Here is a 13,602-nt window from a genome sequence, read left to right on the forward strand (position 1 = left end):
AAAAGCATTAAAAGTGGGGCCGTGAAAACTCACAGGTTTGACGATGAATATCCAAGGAGATGACGTTTGAAGCGCTCAACGTCCGCCCTAACCTTCCTAAAYAGTYYGAATCCAATAATTAGATCACCTAATGAGTCTTGCTAAAGATAAAGCCAAATTATATCTTATGTAATGCCAACGGTTTTTATGAATTAAAGTTGATACTTTTATTATTTGTTCTAAAAATAGACCAAAAATTATATATTTCAAAATCAAAGTCCTTTGCATAAAAACTGATATTTGGACAGAATATAAATTCTGTTTCTGGTATTTTTGGACTCACCAATCACTGCAAAAAGGAACCTTCCAAAAGTCATTTTATATCCAACTTTTTATATCATCCAAAATAATGAGTTAGGTAGAATTTTCCCAAATATCAAGAATTTTGAATGGGTTTAAGGCACTCATTAATACCCTACAATCTTGAGTGACACAACCCCCAAAACAGATTGCACACTCTTCGAGTGACGGCCATTTGGGGGGGGGGGTCTAAACTCATCATTTTTCAAAGATTTTAACTCCATTTTAAAGCTAACAAATAAGGCTAACCTCCAGAAAAAGAATTACCCAATTCCATTGAGTTTTGAGGAAGATAAAACCAATTTGAGATGCATGCAAGATTTCAAAATATATCTTTTCATGATTAAATTCCACATGCAATGGGTTTTCTCCTACTTTCTTAGAGTTCAAAGTTCGCGGATCATAGATTACCATTATTTTGAAGACATTTTCATGTCTTGGATGTATAATCTCCCCTTTTGAGATCTCCAGAAACTTTAATTACAAGAACAAGAAGTAGGAGTAGAAAAATAGGAATTTTTGATATTTTATAAAGGTAAGATAACTAGTATAATACCTTTTTCTTGAAATCTTGAATATTTTTCAAGATTGACCGATTTTCTAAAGGTGCTTGATGATGGAATCGGTTGGAGGGGGTTTGATTTAGAGAGAGAGAGAGAGTGAGATTAGGGAGAGGAAAGGTTTATGCAAATATGAGAATTGGAAATGAGAGTTTCAAAGGATGTGGGGTATTTATATGTGGATTTTAAAGAAGAAAATGCCACTAAAAACTTTTATTTTTCTTTTAAACAAGAATAAGCCCATTATAACAAAAAATATTATTTGCCAAACATTATTAAAAATGACATTATTAATACAAAGCTCCACCTTTTGATAAAATTATTTGGACATTCAAATGAGACTTTCGTATTTTAATTTAGATGTTTATAATATCAACTTTATTATATTTGGAGCATTTTTAATATCTTTGGCATTACATAAGTTAACTTTATTAGTTACCCGTCGAAGCAAGGTTATCTGAATTATAATTTGGGAACTAAGCCAGATGAATTCTAATCATCATGACTAGATCCTCATAAAATAATATTCTAAATATAGAATCCCTATAAAGGTGCTAACCTGAAGCTCAAAAATGACGGATGTTATAAAAGTCTTCCATTCAGATGATGGTAAGATAACATCCTTTTTGTTTTCTCACTTGTACTGTCTCTACAGGGGATCAAAGAAGGATGGTATGATGGGGGAAGCATAGCTTTGGCTGTTATAATCGTCATAGTCGTTACAGGTACTATATTTAAATAGACATTGATATGGTTGATGTTTGTGTTACGAGTAGAAACTTATGTCTCCTTGTTATATTTTGGGAAATATAACATTATAGGCACACTGAATGAAATCTTGATAACTCAAACTCGCCATTTGTACAATTGTACCTGAAAAGCACAGCAAGTGCCAGTAATTACAAGGCTTCATATTCAACTATCATTAGAAGTAGAAAAGTTTGTTGCAGAAGCTTCATCTAACCACTCATGAATAACGAGAGATAAGATTATTCACTTGGTGGCTGGCGAGTATTAGCAAACTTGCTTTTATTGGATTTGGAATGCTATCAACGAAGCAGTAAAAGAAGTTATTAGATTTAGTACTAGCATTACAAAGTGTGTTATCTAACATATTTTCTGTTGAATGAAAAGTGTTAGCTTGTATATGTAGCAGATGTATGTTTCAGACAGTATATTCTCTTTTTAATATGCCACTGTTGTTTTCTGTTCACTAGCCATAAGTGATTATAAACAATCACTCCAATTTCAAAACTTAAATGAGGAGAAGCAGAACATACAATTGGAGGTGGGTTTCTAACAACATATTGATATTTTCATCTAAGCGCATATTACTTCTGCTGACAAATAAAGATATGGCATTACTAGGTCATGAGAGGTGGAAGGAGGGTGAATATTTCAATATTTGATATTGTTGTGGGAGATGTCATACCCCTAAAAATTGGTGATCAGGTCAGATAGTATGTTACTCATTTCCTTTTAGTAATATGGTCCTTAAGATTGCCATTCTTGCACTTTTTTTACACTTCAATAATGAACCAGGTTCCAGCTGATGGGATTTTAATTTCTGGTCATTCCCTTGCTATGGATGAATCAAGTATGACCGGGGAGAGTAAAATCGTGAGTTTCTTGAGATTCTGTTATATTGCATTTTATCTCGCGTCATTGTAGGTAAATAACATAGCTTTCCCATGGTGGAACAGGTTCATAAAGATCACAAATCACCATTTCTAATGTCTGGATGCAAGGTGGCTGATGGATATGGTACTATGCTGGTAAGAAAGATGCTATATCTTGTGGCACTTGCCATCATATCTGCTTTCAGCTTGTCTTTTCCAAAAGCACTTGCAGTTCTTTTTAAGAGATTGAAGGCGATCCATTTGATCTTGTGATATTCAGAAATTCATTAGCTTTTTCGTCTTCCGAATTCTTGGATAACCTGTGAATCATTTGTGATAACATTTTCAATCTTTTTTTATCTTTACCTAAACTGTGATTGTACTCCCTCCTTTTGTTGTTGTTAATTTCTGTAATATGATCATTTATTAGGCCACTAGTGTTGGAATAAATACAGAATGGGGATTGCTTATGGCTAGCATCTCAGAAGATAACGGCGAGGAAACACCATTGCAGGTTAGTTCTCAATCTCTACTCTTAATATTTCTTATTAGCAGGGAAAAAAATTCGTTCAAAGTTGAAAAACTATGCAAAGGGCTTAAACATATTGTAATCAAGATGATTTTTTATACAACTCAGGTGCGCTTAAATGGAGTGGCGACATTTATTGGTATAGTTGGGCTTGTGGTAGCTGTATTTGTTCTTGTCATCCTCCTCATCAGGTAATTCATGGTGGCACATCCACTTTATAACCTTCTTTTACCCTCTCTTTCTTGATTTGAGATGGTAATTTCTGTTTGGTAGGTTTTTTACTGGACATACGAGGGATGCAGAGAGGCGTGTAGAGTTTATTGCTGGCAAAACTAGTGTTGGGGATGCTGTCGATGGTGCAATAAAAATTTTCACTGTTGCAGTATGTATCTTCTGTCTTTGTAGTTGATACGAATGTCCTACTTGGCTTTTTAGGATCAGACAAACTATTTGGTTAATAATGATCTGAATTTGTGTAAGATTTGTTACAATACTTGTGGACAAATTGTTAAATTGTGAAACTGTTTATGTTAGTCTTGACACCCAAAAGTCAAAACAGGATTGGGGAGAAGATGAACTTTAATTAGGCTTTCTTTTTAGCTACTAATTCTTGAAGAATCTATAGGTCACTATCGTTGTTGTTGCGGTACCTGAAGGGCTTCCATTAGCTGTTACCTTAACGTAAGTTATCCATTTCTACAACCAGTGGTCTGTTTTTTCTTTCTTTCCATGTGATATGCTGTTATTTCCTCGAGATATAAATGTCTTCATCTTTTACCCTGCACTCACCCAAGGCATACCATACTGTTTTTGCTACGTTTATGCTCATACTGGGGATGGTATTGTTTGTTTTTGTACTGGATTTTTTTAATTAAGTTCCAGATTACTAATGTGTTTTTCGTATTTTGCATTATTACAGGCTTGCATACTCGATGCGGAAAATGATGGCAGACAAAGCATTGGTAAGTTTGATAATTTTTACTCAAATTCGTGTGAGCATCTACTTCTGTGTATTTCATTTTATGTTGTTGGTAATTGTGCAAGTGCAGGTTAGGAGGCTATCTGCTTGTGAAACAATGGGTTCTGCGACTACAATTTGCAGTGATAAAACAGGAACCTTGACATTGAATAAGGTGGAATTTTTTTTCTTTTTTCAATAACTTTATGGTTCTTGCAGGTCTAAAATGGTACTAAAAACTTCTGTTATCATGTTATAAATGTAATAAAGACGAATGCTTCTTGGGGGTACAAATGTGTCATGTTGTGAGGGGAACTCGTCTTTTCTTCTTACTTTTGATATCCAAAGGCTCTAAGAAATCACAACCCTTCCTTTTATACTCATTTCACATGTTTTTGCTTTCTTCAGATGACCGTGGTTGAGGCTTATATTTGTGGGAAGAAAATCGATCCGCCAAGCAGCAAGTCCGAATTACCTTCAAGGGTTGTATCTCTTCTCATTGAAAGTGTAGCTCAGAACACAACTGGCAGCGTATTTTTGCCTGAGGTAGATATTTTAGAATGACATCTTTATCCTGGCCTCAGTGATCTTTTTTGCTGTGCATATAGCTCATTGGAATCACCATTATATTCAATTTACCTATCGACTTATTAGATATCTATATCATGTTGCTTTAGAATCATGTGTTAGTAGAGTATGCCCCATCATAAGTTAGCAAGTATTGTAAGGTTTAATGATCTTCAACTTGTGTGAATGACGATTTCACTTTTTCGTTGTTGGTGGTTTTATAGGGAGGTAGTGATGTCGAGATTTCTGGATCACCAACAGAGAAGGCCATTCTTCAATGGGGTGTTAAAGTTAGTTGCTTCTTCATATGTTTCCGGGGCATTCTCTCTCTTATCTTTGATGTGAGGTGATACTGATTATATTTGTAATAACTGCAGCTCGGAATGAACTTCGAGGCCGTTAGGTCGGAGTCTTCCATTATTCATGCATTTCCCTTCAACTCAGAGAAAAAACGAGGAGGTGTTGCGGTGAAATTGGTAATTGTACTTGCTTTATTTTTTCTGAATTCAGCAGAAGCTATCAACACATACTGAATGCTAATGCATAATGTGTGATATATTAGTAATGTGTGCTTTCATGTTATAGGATTCAGTTAAAATATTCTTTTGTTCTTTGATTTTTCCGCAGCCTGATAATGAAGTTCATGTACATTGGAAAGGGGCCGCTGAAATCGTCTTAGCTGCATGTACGAGATACATGGATGATAATGAGCAGCTTGTTGCCCTGGATGAAGCAAAGGTACAAGAGTTTGGTCTCTTAGTAATGCATCAGATTAACAAGTCATTTTAGAGTTAATTGTTTGTTAACGTGGCTTGGATGCAGGTAGAATTTTTTAAAAAGGCGATTGAAGATATGGCAGCTGGAAGTTTGCGGTGTGTTGCTATTGCCTACCGACCATGCGAAGGGGAAACTGTGCCAACAGATGAAGATGAACTGGCACAGTGGGAATTGCCCGAAGGCGATCTTGTTTTGCTAGCGATAGTTGGTCTGAAGGTATGTGCAGGTTTTAGTCTTACTACATATGATTGACATATGCTAGACTATCACGTTTTATTTCTATATTTTTATCATTTGCATTATAGTATTTTACTGTCTTGAGGAGATTTCCGTGAGCCATATTTTGCTATTTCCAATTCCACTTTCTAGCATACTTTCCATTAAGTTTTTATGGCATGCTGGTAATGAAGCTGAACTAATTCGATGCAACTGATGGTTGCTATTTTAGTCGGTATATTGGGTTCCTGAGCGGTGACTTACAATTCGATAGATTTCTTGCAATTCCTATTGACACATGTTTTTGTTTACGTGCATCATATATGTAGCCTTTGATGTCTGTGCCACTTGATCAGTTCTTTTGATAAATGGCATGAAAGTTAAAAGATTATACATGGTTTCCAATGTAGGATCCTTGTCGGCCGGGTGTCAGAGAGGCTGTCGAACTGTGCGTAAAGGCTGGCGTGAAGGTAAAACGCAAATTGCTCTATTTTCAAATGTTGATTAATGCTCAACTAAAATGAAATTCTTAACCGACTGCCTTGTGGTGCTGGATACATTTTGGAGCTCTTTTAATCCAGTTCACAATCCCTTTTTGGATGTTCCGTTCAATAGTTTTGTGCCGTTTGCAAGATTATCTGGTTTACATGTAATTGTATCTATTATTTTTGTGCAAATAGTTCTCATTTACCTAAATCCATGCAGGTAAGAATGGTGACTGGCGACAATCTTCAAACAGCAAGAGCAATAGCGTTAGAATGTGGAATCCTAGCGTCGAATGCAGATGCGACAGAACCAAACCTAATTGAAGGGAAATCATTCCGTGCTTTGACTGAAGGGCAAAGGCTAGAAGTAGCTGATAAGATATCGGTATGTAACTAGAAGCCAACGAGTCTTGTTAATAGTAAAAATTCTTAATTCTATGACTAGTTTTTAATTGAACCGGTGAATTGGAAAGGGAGAGAGTTGTTGATATGCTTTTGTTTGTGAAACAGGTGATGGGGAGGTCTTCTCCTAACGATAAATTGTTACTTGTGCAAGCACTGAGGAAGAGAGGTCATGTTGTTGCTGTAACTGGAGACGGAACTAATGATGCCCCTGCATTGCACGAGGTAAACACCAGAACAATAACCGATATTTTTCCATATTCTGGAATCAGCATCGACTTTTTTGCTTATTTTTCTTTTGTGACGATCGAATTATTTCACATTGTTAGTCTCGTTTTTCAATTGTAGGCTGATATTGGTCTTGCTATGGGCATCCAAGGAACAGAAGTTGCAAAAGAAAGCAGTGATATCATTATATTGGACGACAATTTCGCTTCAGTTGTAAAGGTACTTGTTGTTTTTTTGTGTTTTGTTCCCTTTTGGTTTTTGATTTTTATTATCTTCACCATTAAAATGTACAGGTTGTTCGTTGGGGAAGATCTGTTTATGCAAATATACAGAAATTTATCCAGTTTCAGCTTACTGTGAATGTTGCTGCTCTTATAATTAACGTTGTGGCCGCAGTTTCTTCAGGCGATGTCCCCCTAAATGCAGTGCAGGTCTCTTTCGTGTTCTGTTTCATGCTAAAATATGGAGTCAATATTGTGCAAGAACGATATTTTACGTTGTATTGATCTGTGTGTAGCTACTTTGGGTGAATCTTATCATGGATACTCTGGGTGCACTTGCACTGGCCACTGAACCACCGACTGATCATCTCATGGACCGACATCCCGTTGGCCGCAGGTAATATTTTGAAGTTTGGTCGAAATAATATTTTATCGTTGCTACTGAGTGTTTAGTGTGTAATTTTGTTGTCTTTTTCTTTTCTCCTCAGGGAACCTCTTATAACAAATATTATGTGGAGGAACTTGTTAATACAGGTATTTTTGAAACAATGAGTGAAAATTCACATGTGAATAATGCCATGTTTCTTGAATTAAGTGTACTAATGATGCCATAAAACTACAGGCTTTTTATCAAGTGTCGGTTCTCCTTGTACTCAATTTCCGTGGGAGACAACTCCTACATTCGGAGCACGACCCTGCTGAGCATGCTATCAAAGAGAAAAACACTCTCATTTTCAACGCTTTCGTCCTTGCTCAGGTAATCGATCATATGTTGATTTCAACACAAGGAGTTCCGATACATAATCATTCTATTTTCTTACAAATCTTCTTATTTAAACCATTCTAACTGTAGGTATTCAATGAATTTAATGCACGAAAGCCTGATGAAATGAATGTTTTCAAAGGAGTTACTAAGAATCGCTTATTTATGGGAATTGTGAGCCTTACTGTGGTTCTTCAAGTAAGTTTCAGCCCCTTCTCCCCCTCTCTTTTTCTCTCTCGCGTACGGAGGTTGTAATATCATACTCCGTCTCTAAATATTCCAGGTCCTTATAATCATGTTCCTCGGGAAATTTACAACAACCGTAAGGCTGAGTTGGCAATTGTGGCTAGTCTCTATTGTGATTGGCATTATCAGGTGCGTTGTAATTTCGAATCAATTTCATCCCAAAAGTCTAATCTTTTTCATGTTTTTGTCCTCATTATTTGTTCATTGTCATCAGTTGGCCTCTTGCTGTTGTTGGGAAACTTATCCCCGTCTCCGAGAAGCCCTTCAGCGAATATTTTACCGACATATTTGCATCCTGCAGACGGCGTGGAAACAGAGGTGCATATTTGGGAGACTCTTTAACCACTTTGGTATCAAATCAAGTATGAAAACTGATGGATGGTTATAACTTGTGTTTTTCTTGTTATTGCAGGTGGATACGAGGATGATGCTTGAATACAAAGGGCGGGCAGGATCTTGGAAGGTTATCGTTTCCGTTTTACCATCATGTTTGCTCTTCTGGACATAGTCAAAGGCTAACCGTAACTCCTAACAATACACCAGAGTTTTGAGGAGGATATAAATCAAGAAGATGAAGTGGTTTTCAGTTGTGAATGATGTTATTACCATTTTTTGTCATTTGATGCATTTTCTTCCTTCCTTCTGCACAGAGCCTAATCCGAACAAAAGCTGTACATGTGTGAACAAAAGCTGTACATGTGTGTGGGTGTAGTAGTGTGTTTTCTATATAAATTGATTGTGTTTTCATGACTTATATTACAGAGATTTTCAAGTTTTTTTTATGCTTGAAATCACTTGATGAGATGTTGATGTAGCAGAGAATGGAAATGATGCATGGCCTTCTCTACCATTGGAGCATATCGACCGTTGTCATAGGCTGGCGATTCCAGCCCTCTTTGAACCGATTCACAGAGCATGATGTCTTCCATCTATAGATACATTATATATGTAAGCAACATGGTGGTCATATGTTCTTTTACTGCCAAAAGTTGGATACAATTGATCTTCGCATACCTGAACTTGCTCACTGTCTTCTAAACTCTTGGCCACAAAAGCTTCATCATCCTTAAGAGAAGCGTCAAGAAAGTAATCGAAAATCACTTTGCATCGCCGGGGTCCTAATGGTAGCACCAGATTGGTGTCCATCCAAGGCCCATACCTGAAATAAGAGTTGGTTAGAAAAATAAAAGCACCCACGGACGTCCGTGGTGGTAAAGAAACAAGCTTAAATCAGGATGAGACTTGCCTATTCACCATGAAGTTTGGATAAATGAAAGCATATAAAGATTTTGATCCAAGCCTATCAAAATCTTCATCTCCATCACATCTTTGGATGCTTACTTTCTCATATATCTACAACAACAATTTCAATAACATTTTCATATCGTACACGAAATGCAAGTAGGGTAGTCGAAGATTTAGATAGTAGGGAGCATACGGTGGTGGAATAGGAGTCGAGCTTAAGACCTGATGCAAGATCTTTATGTGCGAAAGGGACATGATAACCACCATCTAAGTAATTGTCACAAAAAACCTGCAAAAACATAACTATCCTCACCACTTCATAAGACGCCAAATATCTTTAACTGACTAATAAGACTTTTAAGTTGTAATGAACCGATAAGACATATCTGGCATCCTATAAAACCTATGATTTAGTTGTATTGACCTAGCATACCAGGTGAGAGATGGAGTTTAAGAACCAAACCTTCCAGTTACACTCGATTGTGTATTCACGTCTGCGTAGATAACTTAAAGAAGTATCAACCCCATTGGTACTTAGTATCTCAGAAGTGCTACCAAGCCACTCCATCCCCACATTATCATCACAATTCTGTTGATCAAACCCCTTTCTTTCTAGGTTCAGAAGGATAAATGGCCCCCAAATGGCTACCCTTACTGGAACCAGTCCAAATTCCTAACATCAACAACAGCAGATAAGTAACAGATCACAGTTAAACATCATTCAACTGTTGAATCATCTAAAGAAAAGTAAGTCATATACTTTGACATTGAAGTTCTTTATCCCTGTTATTCTGGTTGCCTTCAGAAGTCTTCCATCCAATCCATATGTCCATCCCTGAAAAGATTAACAGATTCAGTTCATTCCCTCTCTGCAATTTCTTTTCAATTAACCAAGTTTTCTCTCCATTTGTTATATGTGTGAGCGGAAACTAAAAGAACCCGGATCATAGACGTTTGTTTTCATCCAAAAAAGCTAAGAAACCAATAAAGAATGACCGCCGGAAGTTAACTCACATGGTAAGGGCATACAAAACAAGATCCTTTTCCACTTCCATAGGCAAGAAGCGAGGCATGGTGACGACAAACGTTATGAAAAGCACGCAACTCGCCATTTTCATCACGGCATACCACATATTCTACATTTCCCAATCTGCCATACTTGAATTAATCAAGATTTTACAATGAACAATAACCCAACACAACCAAAATAACAAGAAATTTACCTGCCGGTGAAGAAACTGTTAGCTTCCTGAATTTGGTGGGTACATCCTAAACATCAATCAATCAAACATAAACAAGTGTTTTTATTCCCCTTTTTAAGGATTCTAGATTTAAAGCTTTCGTGTTGAATTAAATTTGAAATTCCAAAATCCTGCCTCAGTTGTTGAGATGGTTGCAATATTCCAACATTGTGATTATGGGATTCTTGCAATATGAAGCTTGACCCTTGATTGAAACAAACGATCTTATTATGCATCTTCTTCATTGACGTATGTCAACGGAAAATAAATAATTTCGTGGGATTGACGTTGAAACTCAACCAATATGACCTAAAAATCAAACAACAATATACCAAATTACAAGTTCAGAGACAGAGAGATGAGTATTATGTAGATTACCGACGGCCTGCCATCCTTTGAAGAACACTTGATTGAGTTCTAGAGAGAGAAAAGAAGCGCAAGTATACCATGAACTTGGTGGGGTTAGGGCTTCTTGAATTGGGATAGAGGGATTGAATTCATGGACCAGTGATCGATCTAAATCTTGAGACATTTGGAGCAAACCATGATTGGGTTCATGGGATCTTCTGATCAATGGTGAATTTGGGTATGGATTTCTGAGTTTTTTCAAGTCAGAAAATTGAAAACCGATGGGTTTCATCATCATCATCATCGTCGCCATGATCGGATTATTCAATACTTTCACTCTCCATCCCACACAATTTTGGTTTTTAATGTCGAAGATGATATGAACATCAGGAATTTTTTATTCCCTTCTTTTTGTCCGTTGTAATTAATCATTTTATGATAATTATTTATTTAAAAGTAGAATGTATAAAATAATAATCTATTTTTATAAAAACTTTTATTATAGTATTGTACTTTCAGTTTTTTTTATTATAACAATGTACTTTAAAATCATTTTTTATTAGGACATTATACTTTGAAAAATTTACCAATTATAACATTGAGTAATCTTTTGATTTAAATTTACTCATTATACCAGGTTTTCATGCCACCTCATTGTCCATATAAGCTGTCCACATATATTATAGTGAAGTGATTTTCTTACTATATCATTGTATTTTCAAAATTATTTTATTATAGCATCTATTAGTTCTTATTAAACATTGTATTTTTAATTTTAATATTTAGATATTTTACATGTTATTTAATAAATACATTAAATGAATTAAAAAAATTCTAAATAATTCATTAATATATCAATATCAATAAAATTAGTAGAACACAACTTATCTCGCTAATATTTTTAACAAAATATATGTTTTTTGAAAAAAGAAAATAAGAATTGTTCCTATTTTACCAAAAAATATTATCTTTTAAGGAATATATTATATTTGTTCAAAAATAATTACTTGACGTATAAATATATTAAATTAATTAGATTTTTTTGAATTATTTCTTAATATAACAATATTAAAAAATTGTAGATAACAATTTATTTCGTTAATATTTTAAAGAGAACTTTATAATATATGCATTTATTTGAACAACATAAAATAAGAAGTGTTACTTTTTTTCACAAACAAAATATATCTCGAAAATAATGTTTCATATTTATTTAACAAATATTTACTCTAAAATATTTAATTTGCATGCAACTTAATAAGAAAAAGTAAAAAAAAAAATTAAATGTTTTTTTAGATCATAAAAATGAAAAATGAAAATCACTAATAATAATTTGAAATAAGTTTTTATTTTTATTTTAGTTAAGTCATCAAAATGATGTGTCATTCACATCACCTCATTAAAGTCACACAAGCAACAAAAAAAAAATCAAGAGGTTAACCTGTTTAAAAGGTAACAGGTTAGCCATTGCTATTATGTGTAGATTTTTTAAAGTACATTGTTGTAATAAAGAAAAACAAAAGTAAAATGTTATATTAAAGAAAATTTATAAAAGTAGGTTGCTATTTCATTCATTTAACTCTTTATTTAATAGATATATGATAAAATTTAGATTAAAATGAAATAAACCAAAATAGTTTGATATATCCCCGAGAACAATCCCAAAAACTCAATCCTTATTGTCAGTTGAGCTAATTACATAGACGTTTTTGATAGCAATTAACTGCAAAAAAACGTGTGGTTTTAAAACCTCCTAAATTCTTCGGTTGTAGATATACAAAACACTAGTTTGAAATTTGGTCCTTCTTGAAAAAGACCGGTCCTCACTTATAGATTGTATCATGTTATTTAGTTATAACCATAAATGAATTTTTTTTATTTTTTATTATGAGCATGGTTTTTAAAAAAGAGAGTTAATTCAATAACTTTCAAAAGACATGCATTTGATGTTAAACACACGATTTCCTATAAAATCTTTATAAAAAAAAACTCTAAATTATAAAAATAACTTCTATAAAAAAGAATTAATAAATAATCTGATTGAATGCATTAATATTATATATTTTCAATGTATGAATTGATCTGATTTTGACATTAAAAAAGATACAAATAGCAATCCCCATTTCGATATGATATCGTTAAGAGAGCTATGTTTGTATTTATGGGTGCATAAAGTTTGGTTCTCCATTAGTTTCTTTTCTAAAACTTGTAATAACCCTCTAACAATAATAATAAATTGATTTATATAATTATTTTCTCTTGTCTAATCTCGTGAATTTCATTTTACGAGAAAGTATCTAAACTTTATGATATAACATAAAAGGTGGTTGTGAAATTTTGTCACTATATTAATCATTAAGTTTTGTAGAATTCATAATTTGATCATAGAAATTGTACTTTTGTCGCATAGGTGTTTATGGGTCCGGTTCAACAATAGGGACGGACCCAAGAATTTTTGGATACGGTGACACTATATAAAATAGTTGCACATTTCACGAACCTAATTATTTTTATCTTACCACGGAGGAACAATACGGTGGCACGTGCCACCTAACCGCCCCTCTAGGTCCGTCTATGTTCAACAGTATGCTACATTTAAACAACACAACTTAATTACGATGGTTTGGGAAAAATCTCGACCGAGCCTACTCCATATGTAAAAGTTTATTAGAAAGTGACTAAAGGTGAAGATGAAGACAAATGAACGTAGATGGAAGTCCTTGGTTTTTAGCTATTACATAAAAAGTAATTCCAAAATCTCAAATTGTTTTCATCTTCTCACGAAAACAGATTCTCACGTAATCCATATATCTATCTATTCTCTCTCTCTCTCTCTCTCTCTCTCTCTCTCTCTCTCT

The 13,602-nt window shown here is 34.4% G+C and overlaps 2 protein-coding genes across 3 annotated transcripts in view; one reads left to right on the forward strand and one right to left on the reverse strand.

Annotated features, from left to right (window-relative positions):
• The window catches only part of LOC112506667 (calcium-transporting ATPase 8, plasma membrane-type-like), a 12,858-nt gene extending 4,196 nt beyond the window's left edge, over nucleotides 1-8,662 (forward strand). The window contains exons 8-35 of one of the 2 annotated variants that reach the window (XM_025110887.1): nucleotides 1,555-1,624; nucleotides 2,117-2,187; nucleotides 2,268-2,351; nucleotides 2,442-2,519; nucleotides 2,603-2,674; nucleotides 2,949-3,032; nucleotides 3,156-3,238; nucleotides 3,321-3,429; nucleotides 3,673-3,728; nucleotides 3,967-4,009; nucleotides 4,097-4,180; nucleotides 4,414-4,551; nucleotides 4,797-4,862; nucleotides 4,950-5,048; nucleotides 5,200-5,310; nucleotides 5,395-5,565; nucleotides 5,976-6,035; nucleotides 6,271-6,435; nucleotides 6,561-6,677; nucleotides 6,801-6,899; nucleotides 6,974-7,111; nucleotides 7,198-7,298; nucleotides 7,390-7,435; nucleotides 7,524-7,658; nucleotides 7,755-7,862; nucleotides 7,948-8,039; nucleotides 8,125-8,228; nucleotides 8,323-8,662. In XM_025110887.1, coding sequence (XP_024966655.1) covers nucleotides 1,555-1,624; nucleotides 2,117-2,187; nucleotides 2,268-2,351; nucleotides 2,442-2,519; nucleotides 2,603-2,674; nucleotides 2,949-3,032; nucleotides 3,156-3,238; nucleotides 3,321-3,429; nucleotides 3,673-3,728; nucleotides 3,967-4,009; nucleotides 4,097-4,180; nucleotides 4,414-4,551; nucleotides 4,797-4,862; nucleotides 4,950-5,048; nucleotides 5,200-5,310; nucleotides 5,395-5,565; nucleotides 5,976-6,035; nucleotides 6,271-6,435; nucleotides 6,561-6,677; nucleotides 6,801-6,899; nucleotides 6,974-7,111; nucleotides 7,198-7,298; nucleotides 7,390-7,435; nucleotides 7,524-7,658; nucleotides 7,755-7,862; nucleotides 7,948-8,039; nucleotides 8,125-8,228; nucleotides 8,323-8,345 — 2,607 coding nt within the window. In that variant the 3' untranslated portion in view covers nucleotides 8,346-8,662. The remainder of the gene's footprint in view (nucleotides 1-1,554; nucleotides 1,625-2,116; nucleotides 2,188-2,267; nucleotides 2,352-2,441; nucleotides 2,520-2,602; nucleotides 2,675-2,948; nucleotides 3,033-3,155; nucleotides 3,239-3,320; nucleotides 3,430-3,672; nucleotides 3,729-3,966; nucleotides 4,010-4,096; nucleotides 4,181-4,413; nucleotides 4,552-4,796; nucleotides 4,863-4,949; nucleotides 5,049-5,199; nucleotides 5,311-5,394; nucleotides 5,566-5,975; nucleotides 6,036-6,270; nucleotides 6,436-6,560; nucleotides 6,678-6,800; nucleotides 6,900-6,973; nucleotides 7,112-7,197; nucleotides 7,299-7,389; nucleotides 7,436-7,523; nucleotides 7,659-7,754; nucleotides 7,863-7,947; nucleotides 8,040-8,124; nucleotides 8,229-8,322) is intronic. The other variant, XM_025110888.1, reaches the window with a different exon arrangement.
• On the reverse strand, nucleotides 8,589-11,119 carry LOC112506668 (choline monooxygenase, chloroplastic). The gene is made up of 9 exons (XM_025110889.1): nucleotides 10,775-11,119; nucleotides 10,379-10,424; nucleotides 10,170-10,305; nucleotides 9,916-9,990; nucleotides 9,619-9,828; nucleotides 9,349-9,444; nucleotides 9,157-9,263; nucleotides 8,925-9,069; nucleotides 8,589-8,839 (listed from the first exon to the last, which is right to left on the reverse strand). The coding sequence occupies exons 1-9, from the start codon at nucleotides 11,055-11,057 to the stop codon at nucleotides 8,702-8,704; spliced, it is 1,236 nt and encodes a 411-aa protein (XP_024966657.1). The 5' UTR covers nucleotides 11,058-11,119; the 3' UTR covers nucleotides 8,589-8,701.
• Between the last annotated feature and the right edge of the window lie 2,483 nt (nucleotides 11,120-13,602).

The sequence above is a fragment of the Cynara cardunculus genome, assembly GCF_001531365.2.
Source record: "Cynara cardunculus var. scolymus isolate 2C chromosome LG 2, CcrdV1, whole genome shotgun sequence".
NCBI classification, from domain to species: Eukaryota; Viridiplantae; Streptophyta; class Magnoliopsida; order Asterales; family Asteraceae; genus Cynara; species Cynara cardunculus.